The 15,819-nt window shown below is 48.3% G+C and overlaps 6 protein-coding genes across 6 annotated transcripts; 3 read left to right on the top strand and 3 right to left on the bottom strand.

The window, feature by feature from the left end:
- Nucleotides 1–510: 510 nt before the first annotated feature.
- FPRO_09238 (uncharacterized protein) lies at nt 511–2,483 on the top strand (the record flags this gene model as incomplete). The annotated part of the gene is made up of 8 exons (XM_031232610.1): nt 511–817; nt 867–1,053; nt 1,112–1,284; nt 1,333–1,560; nt 1,613–1,854; nt 1,910–1,996; nt 2,055–2,256; nt 2,317–2,483. 8 exons carry the CDS (start codon nt 511–513, stop codon nt 2,481–2,483), a joined length of 1,593 nt encoding a protein of 530 aa, XP_031082529.1.
- Nucleotides 2,484–2,735: 252 nt separating this feature from the next.
- FPRO_09237 (uncharacterized protein) lies at nt 2,736–6,125 on the bottom strand (the record flags this gene model as incomplete). Its single annotated transcript, XM_031232609.1, has 1 exon — nt 2,736–6,125. One exon carries the CDS (start codon nt 6,123–6,125, stop codon nt 2,736–2,738), a length of 3,390 nt encoding a protein of 1,129 aa, XP_031082528.1.
- A 729-nt stretch (nt 6,126–6,854) lies between these two features.
- Nucleotides 6,855–7,611, bottom strand: FPRO_09236 (uncharacterized protein; the record flags this gene model as incomplete). Its single annotated transcript, XM_031232608.1, has 2 exons — nt 6,855–7,497; nt 7,565–7,611. The coding sequence occupies 2 exons, from the start codon at nt 7,609–7,611 to the stop codon at nt 6,855–6,857; spliced, it is 690 nt and encodes a 229-aa protein (XP_031082527.1).
- Nucleotides 7,612–8,434: 823 nt separating this feature from the next.
- FPRO_09235 (putative C6 transcription factor) lies at nt 8,435–10,881 on the top strand (the record flags this gene model as incomplete). Its single annotated transcript, XM_031232607.1, has 5 exons — nt 8,435–8,932; nt 8,982–9,500; nt 9,556–10,220; nt 10,286–10,784; nt 10,840–10,881. The coding sequence occupies 5 exons, from the start codon at nt 8,435–8,437 to the stop codon at nt 10,879–10,881; spliced, it is 2,223 nt and encodes a 740-aa protein (XP_031082526.1).
- Nucleotides 10,882–12,075: 1,194 nt separating this feature from the next.
- On the top strand, nt 12,076–12,994 carry FPRO_09234 (uncharacterized protein; the record flags this gene model as incomplete). The annotated part of the gene is made up of 3 exons (XM_031232605.1): nt 12,076–12,251; nt 12,299–12,358; nt 12,412–12,994. The coding sequence occupies 3 exons, from the start codon at nt 12,076–12,078 to the stop codon at nt 12,992–12,994; spliced, it is 819 nt and encodes a 272-aa protein (XP_031082525.1).
- Nucleotides 12,995–13,819: 825 nt separating this feature from the next.
- On the bottom strand, nt 13,820–15,359 carry FPRO_09233 (uncharacterized protein; the record flags this gene model as incomplete). The annotated part of the gene is made up of 3 exons (XM_031232604.1): nt 13,820–14,613; nt 14,664–15,022; nt 15,076–15,359. 3 exons carry the CDS (start codon nt 15,357–15,359, stop codon nt 13,820–13,822), a joined length of 1,437 nt encoding a protein of 478 aa, XP_031082524.1.
- Nucleotides 15,360–15,819: the final 460 nt, after the last annotated feature.

Genomic DNA, 15,819 nt, shown 5'->3' with positions numbered 1-15,819 from the left:
ACACAACCAACGACCAAATTGGCAAATACTTTCGATATCTCAGATGAGAGCATTATGAACATATCCCACTTCGGGTCCGAAGTTGTTTTGCGCTATGGCCAGAGATAAGGGACCCCGACCATTATTACCGTCTAAAGCCAAAGGTGTCATCAACCCCAGAATCACGCAACACCCACCATATAGCACGTCCCGACGTCGGCCAACCAACCCTACCAGAAAGCACGACTCGGATAATCGCTGCAGCTGTCTATCGATTAAATCGGTCCATAGTTTCATTCACTTCGGTCAAGTTGGGTAGCAGCGATTAACGCCCGTGGACCCCATCTCAATTGACGCGATCGCTAGCAACAATGACTGCATACCCACCATGCAAGATGCGACATATAAAAAAGAAGTGCAGATCTCGCCAAGTATGAGGCTTCTTCCCAGGGACTTTCTTGTGTCTGCCTTGATCCCAAGCCACGCTACGCCAAGCAACAACGGGTGCCTGCCAAGCAAACGCCATCAGAAATGGCTGAAGTCAAACAGACGAGTGCTGTTGCGGTCGATGACCGTCGCTACGATCGCGATACCGATAACTCAGCAACTGAGTACGAAGAGAGCGAAAAGAGCGGCAAATCCTGGAAGAGCTATGTCTGGGATACTTGGGAGTTGCCCAAGGAGCAGCGATGGCTTCTTTTCAAGGTTGACGCTTTTGTCTTGACTTTTGCCTCCATTGGGTACTTCCTCAAGAACATCGATCAAACAAACGTCAACAATGCGTTTCTGAGTGGAATGAAGGAGGAGCTAAACATGTATGGCAATGAACTTGTTACTAGTAAGTCACCCATTCAAGAGTTGCTCCGAGCCCAACTCACGCTCGGCAGGCACATCCATTTGGACTGTGGGCTATGTCGTCGGTCAGATCCCTTCGAACTTGCTTCTTACTCGAGTATCGCCGCGCTGGGTTATCCCATCCCTTGAAGTTGGTTGGGGCATTGCCACTATCTGCACTTCAGCTGTGCACTCATACAAGGCATTGTATGCTCTGAGATTCCTCGTTGGTCTTTTCGAGTAAGTCCACCTAATCATTCCAATGTTTTTGTAATCCCATTGACTAACGCGGCCCCAGATCCGGCTTCTACCCTGGTATTCACTACATGCTTGGCTCTTGGTACACCCCTCGCGAAATCGGAAAGCGTGCTATGATCTTCTGGTTGGCCGGCAGCATCGGTAACATGTTCAGTGGCTTCCTCCAGGCAGCTGCTTACACAAACTTGAATGGTGTCCATGGACATGCAGGCTGTAAGTTTCTCACCCCTACTTCGATGGGTAGTGCTGACGAATCCATAGGGCGCTGGCTCTTCATCATCGACGGTATCATCACCCTTCCCCTCGCAGTTGCGGGCTACTTCTTCTTCCCCAACCTTCCTCAAGATGGAGTCAAGACTTGGTGGACTACAGAAAGGGAGCACGAGATCTCGATTGAACGAATGAACGCCATCGGTCGAGCTGGAAAGGAGAAGTGGACAAAGGCTAAGCTCAAGTCCATTCTCCTAAGTTGGCATACATACTTCCTCCGTAAGATACCAGCTACTAGAAGCGCTGTTTCCTTTATTAACCCTTGGAACAGCTATGATCTACGTCCTCTGGAACAATGCATACCCTCAGCCCGCCATGGGATACTGGCTCAAGAGCTTCAACGCCGATCCTCCTCCCGTACCCGGCACCTCGTATTCCGTCGCTCAGATCAACAACTTGCCTCTACCGTCGACCGCAATCTTTATTGTCATGGCCCTATTCTGGGGTTGGCTTTCTGATGGACCCCTGAAAGGTCTCCGATGGCCTTTCATCCATGCTGGTGCCATCATCGCTGTAAGTTCACTATGGTCTCGGTGTACAAGACATACAATGACCAACCCCTTGGCAGATGGCTTTCAATATCGCTCTTCTCAAGATGCCTCTTTACGGAAACAACAGAGACCGAACTCTTGTTTACTGGTTTGCCAATATCGGTGTAAGTTTCTCACATTTGACCTCGCGGAGATCAGCAGACGTGCTCACAAATCTCTTAGAACGGTGCCGGCCCCCTCATTCTCAGCTGGATCAACGAGATCTGTTCCGCCGATACCGAAAAGCGAGCCTTACTAGTAGCTGCGGCTAACGACTTTGCCTATGTGGTCCAAGCCGTGGCTCCCAACTTTGTTTGGAAGACTACCGATTTCCCCAGGGCTACAAAGGGCTATACATGGTCCACCGTGCTCAACGCTCTACTGAGTAAGTCACACGAGATCATGATCCATCAACTAGTGTACACAATACTAACTGACTCATCAGTTGTCTGGACTGCCATTGTTCAGCTTCTGCTTGCCTGGGATAGGAAGAGGCAAGCCAAAGCTCGGCAAGTGATATCAGAAGACTCCGAAGCCAATTCCCAGGAAGAAGTTCATGATGATGGGAAGACTTTGGGGTACCCCGCGGAGAAGAAAGGGGCTGTGAACTAAGGTTTCCGGCTGAAGAAGATCATATATAAGAATAAGTCGAAGGGACATTGTTGGTAGCTGCAAACTGCCAATCCAGGATTCAAATTTCGGAATTGATTGATATCTGATCTAAAGGCATTTTCATTGTTGTGGGCTCTTTGGAGTATTCCTGTACCCGCAACACAGTTACTTCTACCCAACATGCGTTCGTCTACCTGCCCCTTAACTGTCGTCACAAATGTATCTCTCCTTGCAACGAAGCCAAGCTGGAACCTAACGAGTTTCAGTGACCTCGAGCTTTTTCCCATCAACAAACAACTCCGTTCCCTCTTCTCCCATCTTTGCTCGCACAACCAAGCCTTTGCTTGTCTCTTCTGCTAGATTTTGTTCGATCAAGAATTGACTGTGCGTGATCACTATGATCCAGCCAGCCACTGCCTGCGACATAAATCCACACCATCTGACTACAGCAGCCTGTCCTGCCTGGTCCAGGTTATCAAAGACTTCATCAATAAGCACAAATTGCGCGCGGTGTGCGCTTCTCGCCCGTGCCAACTGCAACAAAGCAAAGAAGAGAGCTAGGTCTATACGCTTGCGCTCGCCACTTGAACGTTTGTTATAGGCGATGGAGGAGTCAACAGCAAGGGTGGGATCAAGAACGGATCTCAGGGGCATACTTGAAGACTCAGAGTCGAATAGTGAACGTAGCATCCCTTTAGCCATGCTCGCATGGCGCGTATCATCATAAAGCACAGCAAAGGCTTGAATTATGAGGTCGTTCAGCTGTGATAACGAATTTGCCAGTATGTGTTCGCGGAAGTTTGATGTTTCTTTTGTTTTGAGCGCTGGTGAGGAAGAAGAGGCTTGGCGAGTGCGCTTGGCCAGGGCCAATACCCAAAAGTTGAAGAGTTCGCGGTCAGAGGCGAGCTCTTCGAGCTTATTGTTGAGAACTTTTAATTCGGAGCGCATGGCGACCAGAGACGACTGCTCGTCTTCGGCTAGTTGTTTAAAAGTGGCTGCTTCGTGCTTTTTGATGGTGACCTTTTGCTGCAAAGTCTCACATGCTCTTTGAGCCCTCATATGTCGTTCCAGCCAGTTGTTAATCGCCTTGGTATACTCAAATCCAGCTGTCTCTTGATCTCTCAATACTTGCAGTGCAACTGTTTCTTGATCTCTCAAGGTATCTAGCCTCGATAAGCTTTTCTCAATGCCTTGGCGCAAAGAGTAGACTGCATTCTCTTGGTTCTTGATTCGAGTGGAACATTTGTCCTGAAAGACATCTTTGGGGAACCCAAATATACGCTGGAGTACCCTTGTGACCACCAACTGGAATTTAAGACTGAAGATTCCGATGCCAAAAAAGATTTTTTGTACACCTATTGGGTGAGTCGAGGCCATAGCTTCAAGTCTCTGAGCGAGTTTGTGCTGGGGCTGTTCCAGTTGTATCTGCCGTTCATCCTGATGCCGTTCCCAAATTTGACGATAAGAAGTTCTCAGTCTTGATAGATTCTCCTCCTCTTTGGATATTTCAGTCTGAAGCATCCGCCTCTTGTCTTGGAACCCTGCACAAGGTTGTTCGGGCGGCACTTTGTTGCTTTGGTGGTCTCTTAAAGCTGTATTTAGAGATTCGGAAGCATGCGCCACCTCGGATTCTAAAAATTTCTGTTTCTTGCGGAGGTCCTGTAGCCTATGCTCATTGTGATTTATAGTTTGGGCCAAAACCTTCCACTCAGTATTCACCCGAGTCATGCTGGCATCGATATCTTTGATCAGCAGCTTCGATATCTGCGAACACTGATTCAATGCTGATAGCCCAAGCGATACCTCGATCAGGTCGTATCTCTGTGCCTGCTTTGAGTTGAGAAAGTTTGATGCACTCTCGTGGCTCAGTACGACTGTTCGCGCATATGTCTCATAGTCGATACCAAGTTGTTCGTCAAGTGCAGTTTGCGTTGCGAGCTGTGGTTGTGGGTTACCGTGTAATGAGACGGTGAAACTGTTTTTGTGGATTTTGTGCTTTCGATATCTCGTAATAGAATATCCGTTGGTGAACTCCAGCGTAACGGAGCAGTTCTTACCGGCGTCGTCGTTGACAACGTCGTTGGCGAACCTTCCGCGTAAGCAACGCCCAAACTGGCACCAGACCATAGCCTCGACAATTGCACTCTTGCCTGAGCCATTATCGCCAACTAGGAAGGTCAAACCGCGTCGAATGTCCTGTTGAAAGTCAATGGAAATGGTCTTCTGTATGCCAAGGAAGTTGGTGATAGTAAGCCGGAGTGGGTGTGCTACGAAAGCGTGTGTAGATGGCGTTACCAGCGTAGTTGTAGTTTCCATACCGACAGCTTGAGGCGACTCATCGAGAAAGTCTTTATGAGTCATCCTTATCTCTTTTTCTTGGTCGGAAATGCTGCATGAAACAAGGATCATTCGCTGGCCGACCCGCACTAATTCCTCTTTTCTTGCAGCAAGAAACTCAGCCAGTTCCAGCGACTCAACATAATCACGAACCTCCACCGAGAAATCCAGTGTTCCAGCGTGAGGTTCAGTTGTCGATCCAGAGCCTGAAGATAGGGTCTTTGAATCCTCTGGTAGTTTTCCCTCTGTCTGTGTTTCGTCCAGGTGCTGAGCAGCAACATCATTCGCCGTTACTGATGTGCCGACAACCACAGATGATGTTCGGTCAGCACGTGAAGAAAACTGTATGGGGGTCCAGTCCCGAATGCTCCTCACACCTAGCCGTAGAAGTCTATCACGAGCTGCTACATACTTCTGAAGAGTAATATTGCCAGTGAGCATGACATGCTTATCTTTTACCGCATTCTCGTTGACCTGATCTTCCAGAACTTGCTGCAGATCAGCTGTCGTGTAACCTATGGCATATGGATTAGTGAGCAGTTTATGCTCAAGCGTCTCTGGATCTAGTAAGACCACGCCTCGTTTGTCGTCATGAAGATCAGCCCAATTCAGCTGCAAAGGAGAGCCTAAGTATGTGATGCTTCCTCTCATATCGCCCTTCCTATTGCCGAATTGCGTTTGGGTGATTGTCTGGTGGCTGTGAAAATGTCCTGTGAACGTGCGGGCAAGAGATGCAAAGTCACCCGGGCCTGTCCAGCCATGGTACATTATGGCGCTGTTCTGGCGAGGACTATCGGCTCCAGAATCGACCACATATCGCTGGGTAATTGCCTTGTGAATGGCGAGATGGGCAAAAGCAATTGTCTTACTCGCCTTCTGGGGGCTCAAATCCGCGACAGCGTCTATCAGCTCGCTCTGATCCTCCCGAAACGGCAACAGGCAGACATTCCGGCCGTCCCATTCTTGATGGGATACAACACTATGCACCGACACGAAGGGAGCCAGTCGCTTGATATTGAGGGCATTAAGAACCGTGGTCTGATAGTCGCGGCGGTAAGCCAGGTCATGATTTCCGAGCACGATGTGAATCCGCGGTACTACGTCGCTGAGTAGGCTAATAAAGTGATAGCAAGCGGAGAGCACCTGTGTTGATTGCATGGTTCGACTGGTGAGCAAGTCGCCACATATCACCGCGCGCTCCACGTTATTCCTCTTTGCCTGTGCAATAATCCATTGCGCTGTCTGTTGTATCCGGTCCAAATCCCGATGCTTGAAGTGCAGGTCACTGAGTAGCAACCATTTCATGGTGGTAGTTGGTCGTCTTCGCATTGCCGCAGCTGGGTAGAAAGTCCAGGTGAATCTTGTCAGAACTCAGAAGAAAATTGAGACGGGCTGAGTTATATGACACCATCCATTGTTGCACAACACTCCCCCAAATGGTAAACCCCACCTTCCTCAGGTCCTACCTATCATCTTAGGTTAAGTATGCAAGCAAACAAGTTTCTTTGTTCCATAGCAAACATTGCTGCTTGGATTGTGCAAAATTAGTAAACGTTCTGTAAGTATCCTAATGAAGCCTCCCGTTTCATTAGTTTGAAATAAGCAATTCCACATCTGTTGGTCTATCTCAATTCTAACTGGCTTCTTGTTGGCATGCAATTTAGCTTTCCCTAAGAGATATGCTCTTAAATGGCAGGGATCCTGGAACATCTCTTTGACCTACCTGACTTACTATGTCTTCACAGAAGTACTACTAAGGCCTAGTGATCTCTCGAGCCTTCTAAACCATACGAGCCGGCTTTTCATTTTGCTATTCGAACTACAAAAGACTGGTCTAAACCCCTTCAACAACCAGTAAATCTCGGGAGCACATGCAGCATCATCCTAACCCATAGTCTCCCAAGGACTTCTTCCTCCATATCTGTTTCGTTAGACAAGAACCGTGGCAACTCGTGGCACCAGCTTCTTGAAAAGACTCACGATTTATCCCCTTAGCGTTTTGAGGAGCAGAAATAACATCTTTTGATTTTTATCTTACTCCGAAGACGCGACCTCTGCTTTGACGGGGTCTCCATAGTCCAGAGGTCCGAACCTCTCTTGGTACCGTTGGAGCTTGTGCATCATCTCGCTTACTTCAGCCTGAGTAATGTTGGCTGGTGTTGGAGAATGTTCGACTAGTGATAGTCTTTCGAAGCTTACGATGTGTTCCGCCATGATGGCCTCCTCACCCATAGCAACTAGTTCTCGCTCGGTGAGGTGGTCGGCCGAAACGGTCTGGTTGCTCTGAAGCGTCAAGTTGACTGCTTGAAGCATCTCCAAGACATTGAACATTGATAGTCGACCAGCCATGCTGGTGAATTCCCCAAATGTGAGTCTAGCGAGCTCGTACATTGCGTAGTCCAAAGCTAGGCCGTGGACTGACAGACACTGTTGCATCCTGTTGTAGTAGTCCAGTGGTCCGTCCCAGTCCTCTGGCTTTTGGATCTCCCATTTTCCATTGCGTAGATAGTTCATAAATTCAGCCGTTTGTGTCTCATTCAGCCAGTTGAGCTTCACGACATCTCTGTCCCTGTTGTAGGAGAGCCTGAACCTAGGATATCTCTCCAGACGATGGACCGGAACCCAGTAGATTGAGTTGTCAGCAAATATGATTTTGACGGTGCTGAAGAGGTAGGGACTAGTTTCTGGTCAGTAAAGATGTTAATGAATCATTCAAGCATGCACCTTATGCTACGAATACTTACGACTCGGGCAGGTTGCCGCCGTTCATCGACGCATCTTGGCCTTCCATTGTCAGGGATGCTTTTGAATTTATTTCCAGTCTTTACTGAAACTTTAGTGGATCGTCGCCTGGTGAGTTTAATGTCAGTGTAAGGTCATATCAACTTTTGCAGATGCACCTACTTCTCAGATGTAGAATTGTTTGAAGATGAAATTCTAGAGAGTGCAATAATAAAGGGACGAAAGGTAGATGTGGGTCTTCAACAACAGTATGCAGTCTTTCTTAAAATAGTAGATAGATGAATTAAGGACCGTCTGGCGTTTTAGGGACTCCTTAACTATTAATGAGTCTAAATGTCAGGAAAGATATTGCATAGGCACCAGGGCTCTAATGAACAGATACATGTTTAGATTACAGGATAACAGGGTAGTAGAGAATTAATTCCTAGTATAAACTCAATTCTCCTGACTGCCTGCTGAGTAGAAAATTCCGTTATGTTTGTTGCGACTTGCATACTTCTTTGAACCAGCCGCTAGTACACTCATCACGTCATCGAATTTTGGTCATAACTTGCGTGGGGGATATTTGGCTGGTAAAAGAATTGCCCAGCATCTCTTGTTTTCATATTGAAAGTTCCATAACACCGTTAATTGTGCTAGTTGACGACTGCGTAAACCTTGCTGATACAAATTGTGAGATACATGCTCGTCAGTGGAGCCAATAGGAACCGTTGCTTGACAGCTCGAATCGACTGACGCTCTCTAACGCTCAGGCCATAAGCTAAGCGCGACTTATTCCCCACCACTCACCTCTTTTCACTCATTATCCATCTCACCACTGGCTTCATGTCATATTAACTCGCCTTACAATCCCAAGGCCCTCAGCCTCAGCAATGGAATCTCAAACCGGCACTTCCGAAGTCAATCAACCCAACCGAAAGCGTGTCATTACAGCTTGTCTGACCTGCCGCCATCGAAAAGTAAAGTGTGATCACGCACAGCCAGTTTGCTCACCGTGTAAGAAAGGAAACCGTGTTTGCACTTACACCAACCCACAATCAACTTCACAGACTTCTCATCTTGGAAGTGGAAATAGAGTGTCAAGAAGCAACCGACAAACTGGTCAAGATGAGATCAAGAACCGCCTCGAACGGTTGGAGCAACTTCTTGAACGCGCCCTCAGCGGCGGTCCTGTTATCCCACAACATCCGACTGATGCAGCTTCCAACCTGGATCATCCACATTCGAAGCATCAAGGGCTGATTTCGTCACTGAATGCTCAGTCTGAAATCTTATCAGCTGATGGTTATGATGGCGCTTTACTCCTCGAAAGCTCAGGGGGTCAATCACGCTGGGTGTCATCTCTTCACTACTCTCTCCTGGCTGATGAGGTAATCTCGCTTCCTCACAGAAGCCTCTATCTCTAACAGATGAATCCAGATCCGTGATGTTAAGATGCTGCTCGGAGGCCGGTCCGGCGATGCACTGAGAGAAAGCTTGCCGACAGTTCGCTCAGTATCCCCCTTTCCATTCTCGGGGTCTCCGACAAATGACCTCAGGACCTGGGCACCGCCTTCAGCAGACGCCTGCTTGACTCTACTTGATACATTCTACTCTAACGTTGATCCAATGACTCGAATAGTTCACAAGCCCACGCTCAAACGACGACTGATCCAGTATATCGACTACACGTATGGCCTGGACGCTTCAAGCTCTGATGATGGGGAGTTTTCGGCCGCTCACTCCGGCAAGTATATTCATACTTTCGAACCATTGGCGTTGGCTGTTTTCCATTCAGCTATCAATAGTCTTTCGGCTGAAGACGTGTTGTTGCAGTTTTCTGCAGAAAAGGAGGTACTACTTTCCCAATTTCAGCATGGCGTACAAGCTGGTCTGGGGAGAGAAAACTTCTTGACTACGTCAAACATCGAAGTACTTCAAGCATTTGTACTGCTTCTAGTGAGTGTGCACACCTCCCATCTCAGAGCTTGCGACCTAGCTAACTTGTCACTAGACCTGTCAGTCACGAGAAGATGACATGGCAAAAACGTGGACCCTTTTAGGTCTTGCCCATAAGATAGCGCTTTCGCAGGGTCTGCATAGAGAACCCTCGCTGTTCACATCCACAGGCATGGATGTTATACAAGTTGAAATTCGCCGCAGGCTGTGGCATCAGATATGCCACCTCGACTACCGCTCTGCAGAGAGCAGGGGTCAAGAGCCGACTATATCAGACGAGGATTTCACCACCTTTCTTCCACGAAACGTATCGGATGAAAACCTCGTTGAGGCCAGTTTAGACGAGACATCTACAACGGCTGGGTTTACTGACATGACAGTTCACTTGATCCGTCTGTATGGACATCATTGTTTTAGACGAATTGTCCGAGGCACTTACAAGCTTGAAAGAACGACGAAATCACAAGAAGCCAAGAACAATGACAACGCGAACCCAGTTACCAAGCTTCGGTCCTTATTCGAGGAAGTCAGGGGCATGGTGGATGAGATGGTCAACCATTTCCAAACGCACTATCTACAATACTGTAGTCCACATATTCCGGAGCAGAGAATGGCAATTGGACTTGCAACGGTAGTCGAATGGCGGTGCTGGTCTATCTTCTGGCTGCGAACACCAGAGCAATACCGGGAGTCGGTGATAACCCCTGAAGTTCGACAAATGTATGTATGATCCGAAATGCTGCAACAGTTCTTCGACAGGAACAAAGGCTGACACATACTTGAAGAATATTAGAGAAATCAGTTAATCTCATCGAAAGCTTGAATACGATGCCGGGGGATAAGGACGCCCAACGGTTCGGATGGCATATTGGCGGTCATGCATGTTTCCAACCTATCATGCATATTGTCTCGGAGCTTGACATGCCCAACTTCGATGCTCCCAATCGGCAAGCATTACGATCACGAGCGCTGGACGCATTGAAAAAGACTATGCTCGCGAGGGAGCGAGAAGCAACACCGATGTGGAATGCGATGAGTCGTATCATCTCAAACTGCCTCGCCAAATCTACGTCGAGACCCTTCCCAGTGACACCATTCCAGAATACGCGGACTGAATTGCCTGTCAACGAAACGACACAGGGGTTAGGCTCTTCTGCCGCTGCGCCGAGCCCAGCACTGCTGCCAGACATGCCAATTTTCGGAGAATTTACATCAGCTCCGTTGTCTGGCCCAACAGCCTTGGGTAGCATAGAAATGCTGGAACCTGACATCATGTTTGACTGGGTACGTGAACTTGCACCCCTTTGAGAGAAGAACTTCCGCTGACAAGATCGACCAGGGATTTTGGAACATCGATGCTACAGCTCCTGGCCCGTGTTGAATACCAACGCTGCTCTGCCTGCCTGGAACAAATGTTGGCAACCCTGAGTTATACGTTTTGTGTAATTAATAGGAGGATCCCTTGGTGAATTGATGGCTGAGATCGATCCCCATGGAGACATTTCTTTGCTTCTCACCTTCCTAGTAGATAATCAAGACTCCATCCGTTCTTGAAGAGCATGAAGTCAATGCTTGCGATTGTAGACTTGGTTGCAGGTTTTCGAGGCTAGGGAATGTGATCGGTTACGCGACAGTACGGCCGTGAAACTCCTGTACAAATCTATCAGCAATGCTCAAAGAAACTCCAGAGGTAATTTACGGAAAACTTGATATAAGGCTGTGATACACTACTAGAGGCCTGATATGGCCTAATGGTATACACAATGTGGGTCATTATTCGGATCATTTATCGATACCTCGTACGAGGATGGAACGCTATACGTGTCTGGACATCTGTATGTAGGTTTCAGCTTAAGTTTGAAGAGACACATCGTGCTTTGGTTCTGCCAGCCGCCTGGTAACAAATTCAAGGACTTATAAACGCTTCACTGGTCTCCGCCTTGCGACTCACCTGGTACTCACTCTGAATTCGGCAGCTGTCGCCTGAGCATGTCATGTTTGGATGCATGGCCAGCCTGAGGCAGTTCTTCTGGATTCATGGGGTGATGAATGCGTGACAGCTCGGAGGTAACAAGAAGTCAAGCATGGTAGATCGACTATCGTTCTGCTTTGTCGTTTGTGTATTTCATGGTGACTAACGTTCCCTGTGATAGTCTGATATTGACTTGACTTGTCTTGCAGAGTGTTTGGTGGCTTGCATTTGAGGCACTGGCTGAAAAGGAAACGGTTTGGAGGCAAACAGGGCTATTCTCAGCCAAGTCTACACAGCAGCGAGATAAGTAAGAAAGGTTACAGGCTACAAGAGAGATTCACCACTGACCAGGGGGTAGTCCAGAAGGTAGGGAGTCACGTCTCCTAGTGGAGCTGCAGTCGCCCGGCCCACCATAGAGCTAAGGCTTACAATAAGAAGAAGGCCAAGCAGCAAGATTGTGCGTTTGTGTTACGCCAGAGGCCCGTATCCTCTTATTTCTACCCACAACCTTTTCTTCTTTTCCTCCTTCTCATAACACCCTTCCACAAACTCGGCAACCTACTTCCCCTGCCACAAGAAAATCAAAGATCTAAAGCAGTCAACATGTCTGACAAACCTGACAAGGGCAAGCAGCCTTCCAAAGAGCAGGCTCGGGACAAGTGGGCTGCCGATCTCGCCAAGTCTGGTGGTCTCGAGTTCAAGGGTTCATCCCAGGAGCAGCCTGTCGAAGCCAGCAGCTCTTCTAAGAAGGCTTCCGTCAAGCCCATGGGTCAACCTTTGTATGTGTCAGTCTAGCATCCTGTCGTGCTCTCTTACTGACAGTCAGCTTTAGTCCTGATGCCGGATGTTCCAAGAATGCTAACCTGGTCACCGTGAGCCCTCTTCTGTATGTATCCGTGCCATCTTGCTTCACTGATCCTTACTTACTATCAAACCTAGCCCTGCTACCCATGTCACCGTCATCATCCGCTTCCCCCACGGCGACGTCCGCCTGCCCTTGTTTGTTGTTGGCCGCCACCCCATGTTCGCTGAAATGTTTGAGGGCGGTATTCTTCACTGGCCTGGTGCTTCTCAGCGTCAGGCTCGAATCATCACTCACTACCTACGGGACCCCAAGCCCAAGTACAAGATTGTGCATTGCGAGACTTTGCCCCATGAGGTTAGACTGGAGCGAGAGTTCTCCGATGCTCTGGCGATCAATGCTCAGGCAACTTCTTTCAACCTTCCTGAACTTGCCGCGCTGGCTCTGGCCCACATGGAGGAGTATGGGGACATGATTTCCCTTACCAGAATCATGGTCAACTTCATGGCTCAGGGTGAATGGTACCAGCGAAATCGGGCCTATGTTCAACACTACGTGACTCGCCGTTTCACTTCCACTCACCCAACGGCTATGCATCATGACCGTGGTGGGCTCGGACAACAAACTGGCGATGCCCTGATCGACGGCCTTCTCGGTGCAATCAACAGCCTCCGCTTCCCTGACTTGCGCTACGCACCTGAGCCTCGTTACCACTACTAGTTCCAACCTTTGAGGAGATTGAGGTCCAAGGTAGGGCTACTAAAACTGTTGATGGAGCAACTCAAATGCTAACCCTGTTCAAGATCAGCGGACTTCGCACATGACTCTATCCTGATCCGGGATGGGACAATCGACTGTTTCATTCAAGTCAGGACAAAGTCTAATGCTCTCCTCACAAACCATGACGTTACCAGAGCTGCCCTCAACAATGTTCAGCTTCATACCTGGCTTGATGGCATACATATCTTTGAAGCGAAGCCAAAGGATAGTGACCTCGAGATCATGAACTTCTAGAGTTTCCGGAAAGACTATATGGGGTCTAATATATGGTCTGGTTCTGGTGCCATAGCACAATAGGATAGATAGACTACCCTAATAGACACCCTGGATAACATATAACTCAATAAGTGTGTTATTTTGACCTAAGTCAGATCCACTGCAAAACGCAATTGAAGCTGTAACTCCAAGTGATTGCCATTAGGGTTACATAAATCTGATTACTTTTGAAAAATGGATCACTGAAACTTATGAAACGCAGTAGGTTATCTCAGGTATCTTTCATGGGATATTAGAATTAAATATATTTAGAACAAGCTGATTCTCTGGCTATGTGAGCTCTGGTGTGACTCTAATCATTTCATAAGTTAACACGTAGACGTTATGATAACTATCCCAATAATTATACTAGGTTTTCATAGGCGATCATACTGAACTCTTCTAGGTATAAAGCGATTTTCATTAATTGGCTATCTACTAAAATCCTTTTCGCCTTTTTCTACTCGAAAATCATAACTCTCGCCGCGCATAAGCTTCCGGTATCCCCAACTAGATCTTCTTGCAGAGTCGAGCGCCCTCTTTGCATACTCGAGCGGTCGCCATGCAGAAGCTTCCGAGCAGCATAGACGCGCCCGCAAAGCACATCAACCCTGTAAACCTATCCCCTTCCCGGTCTTTGATGGCCCCTTGGATGGGGAGTCCAGTGAGAGCGCCCAGGGCGATGCTCAGACAAAAGCTTCCCAACTTGAACCCGATCTCATCGACCCGATCTTCGGCAAGGGATACAACACACGGAGGACCCAGGCTGACGAAACCGCCACTGGCAAACCCAAAGAGTAGGGCGAAGACTATGATACCACCTTTAGAGGTGTGAAACTCGAGGGGGAGCCAAAAGGCCAGGACGAGAGCTCCGGAGAAGCCAGTCACAATGACCATCGTGTTAAATCCGCCGATCTTGTCACTGATCCAGCCAGGAACGATACGGCCAAATAGGGAACCGGCGTTGGCGATGGCCAAGGTATACACAGCGAAGTCTTTGTATCCGTGAAGCGAAGCCATCTCTGGGAGGTAGTTCAGGGGTGCAAAGAGTCCCCACATGGTGAAAAAGCAGCCTAGGATGAAGAACACCCAAGGTCCTCTTCTGGATCCGTTGCTTCCACCGCTAGTAACTTTCTCTTTCTTTGCTGTTGGCGAGACTTTACCAAGCGGTGGAAAAGGGGAAGTACAGAGGGCATTTGCGATGACTAAGAGGACTCCTTGCAAGAGTGCAGTCCAACGAACAGCAGTTGCGAAGCCGACTTCTTCGATGAGTCGGGGGATCATGCAAGGATAGATCACACCTCCTGATCTCATGTTAGCCAGTTCTGCCGAAGATACTATTTCTTCTTCTTACCCAGACTGCTCCCAGCGGAAACAATACCGACAGCCAAACCCTTCTTCGTCGAGAACCATTGAGTGGCCGTTGCCATGGCGGGGAGAGATAAGCCAGCAGCTGCTAGGCCAAAAGCAACACCCTGAGCCAGCATGACTTGCCAGTACATTGTGCAAAGGCTCAGCATGCAGACGGAGAAAACAGCCATGATACTGAAGGGCAGCAGTGTCTTGCGGCAGCCATACACGTCGATCATCTTGCCAACAGCGGGACCGAACATGAAGAGCATGAATATCTGAAGAGTGGTGATCCAGGCCAAGGCCGATGACGACTGGTTCTTCAACATGACTTCCGAGTAGTACAACTGAAACATGCCGCATCTAATATCAAAGGTCAGTGGGCGGCCCTGACGATGAACGGTGGCCAAACTCACGCGTTGACGTAACCAACGGAGCAGAACTGCAACAAGAACGATCCAGCGACACAAGCCCATGCTCTCGCTCCTCCATCAGGGGGGATTCGGTCATTCTTCTCGGTTGGCTTGTTGCTCTCGAGCTCAGGGGAGTCGGACACGGCGGAGGAGTGCATCTTTTCACAGAAGTTCTTGAGAATCAACTTGACGCGGTAGTAGGTAGAAGAAAAGGCTGGGGCGATTCTTTTGACTTGAAATGTTAGGAGAATAACCGGGATAAGTAGGAGGCAGAGAAAGAGATTCATGGTGAGAAGTTGTTGTCTTTTTTGTCTTTTATGTCAGTTCGAAAGGTTATTCGGATTGGTTTCGTGCGAGATCTGAGCAAGGTTAGGCCGAGTATCGAGATTCAGAACGTGAAACTTACTATGTCGACCAATATGATTTACTCGGTCTTCACTAATATGGAACCTCGCACGAACCTGACCTCGTACGAAATCCGCGGCCGAAGACTAGGACAGGGGTGTAGATCAACCGCCGCTAAGCCTAATCCATCGTTGGCTTTGCAAGGAACCCCTGTCAAAAACTGTCATCATCAACCTCAGTGTAAATGTCAATCCGACTTCATTTGCCGATTCTTTTGCAACTCCCTTCTAGTTTGTCACCATTTTTGTTTAGTATTAGACCTATTTTAATTGTACGATGGGTGGTTCATCTAGACAGTCTTGTTCATGTCTACTGAAAACATGTCACTTCGATTTCATTGTT

The sequence above is a fragment of the Fusarium proliferatum genome (assembly GCF_900067095.1).
Source record: "Fusarium proliferatum ET1 genome assembly, contig: FPRO_scaffold006, whole genome shotgun sequence".
Lineage (NCBI taxonomy): Eukaryota > Fungi > Ascomycota > Sordariomycetes > Hypocreales > Nectriaceae > Fusarium > Fusarium proliferatum.
This window is presented reverse-complemented; position numbering and strand designations above follow the sequence as displayed.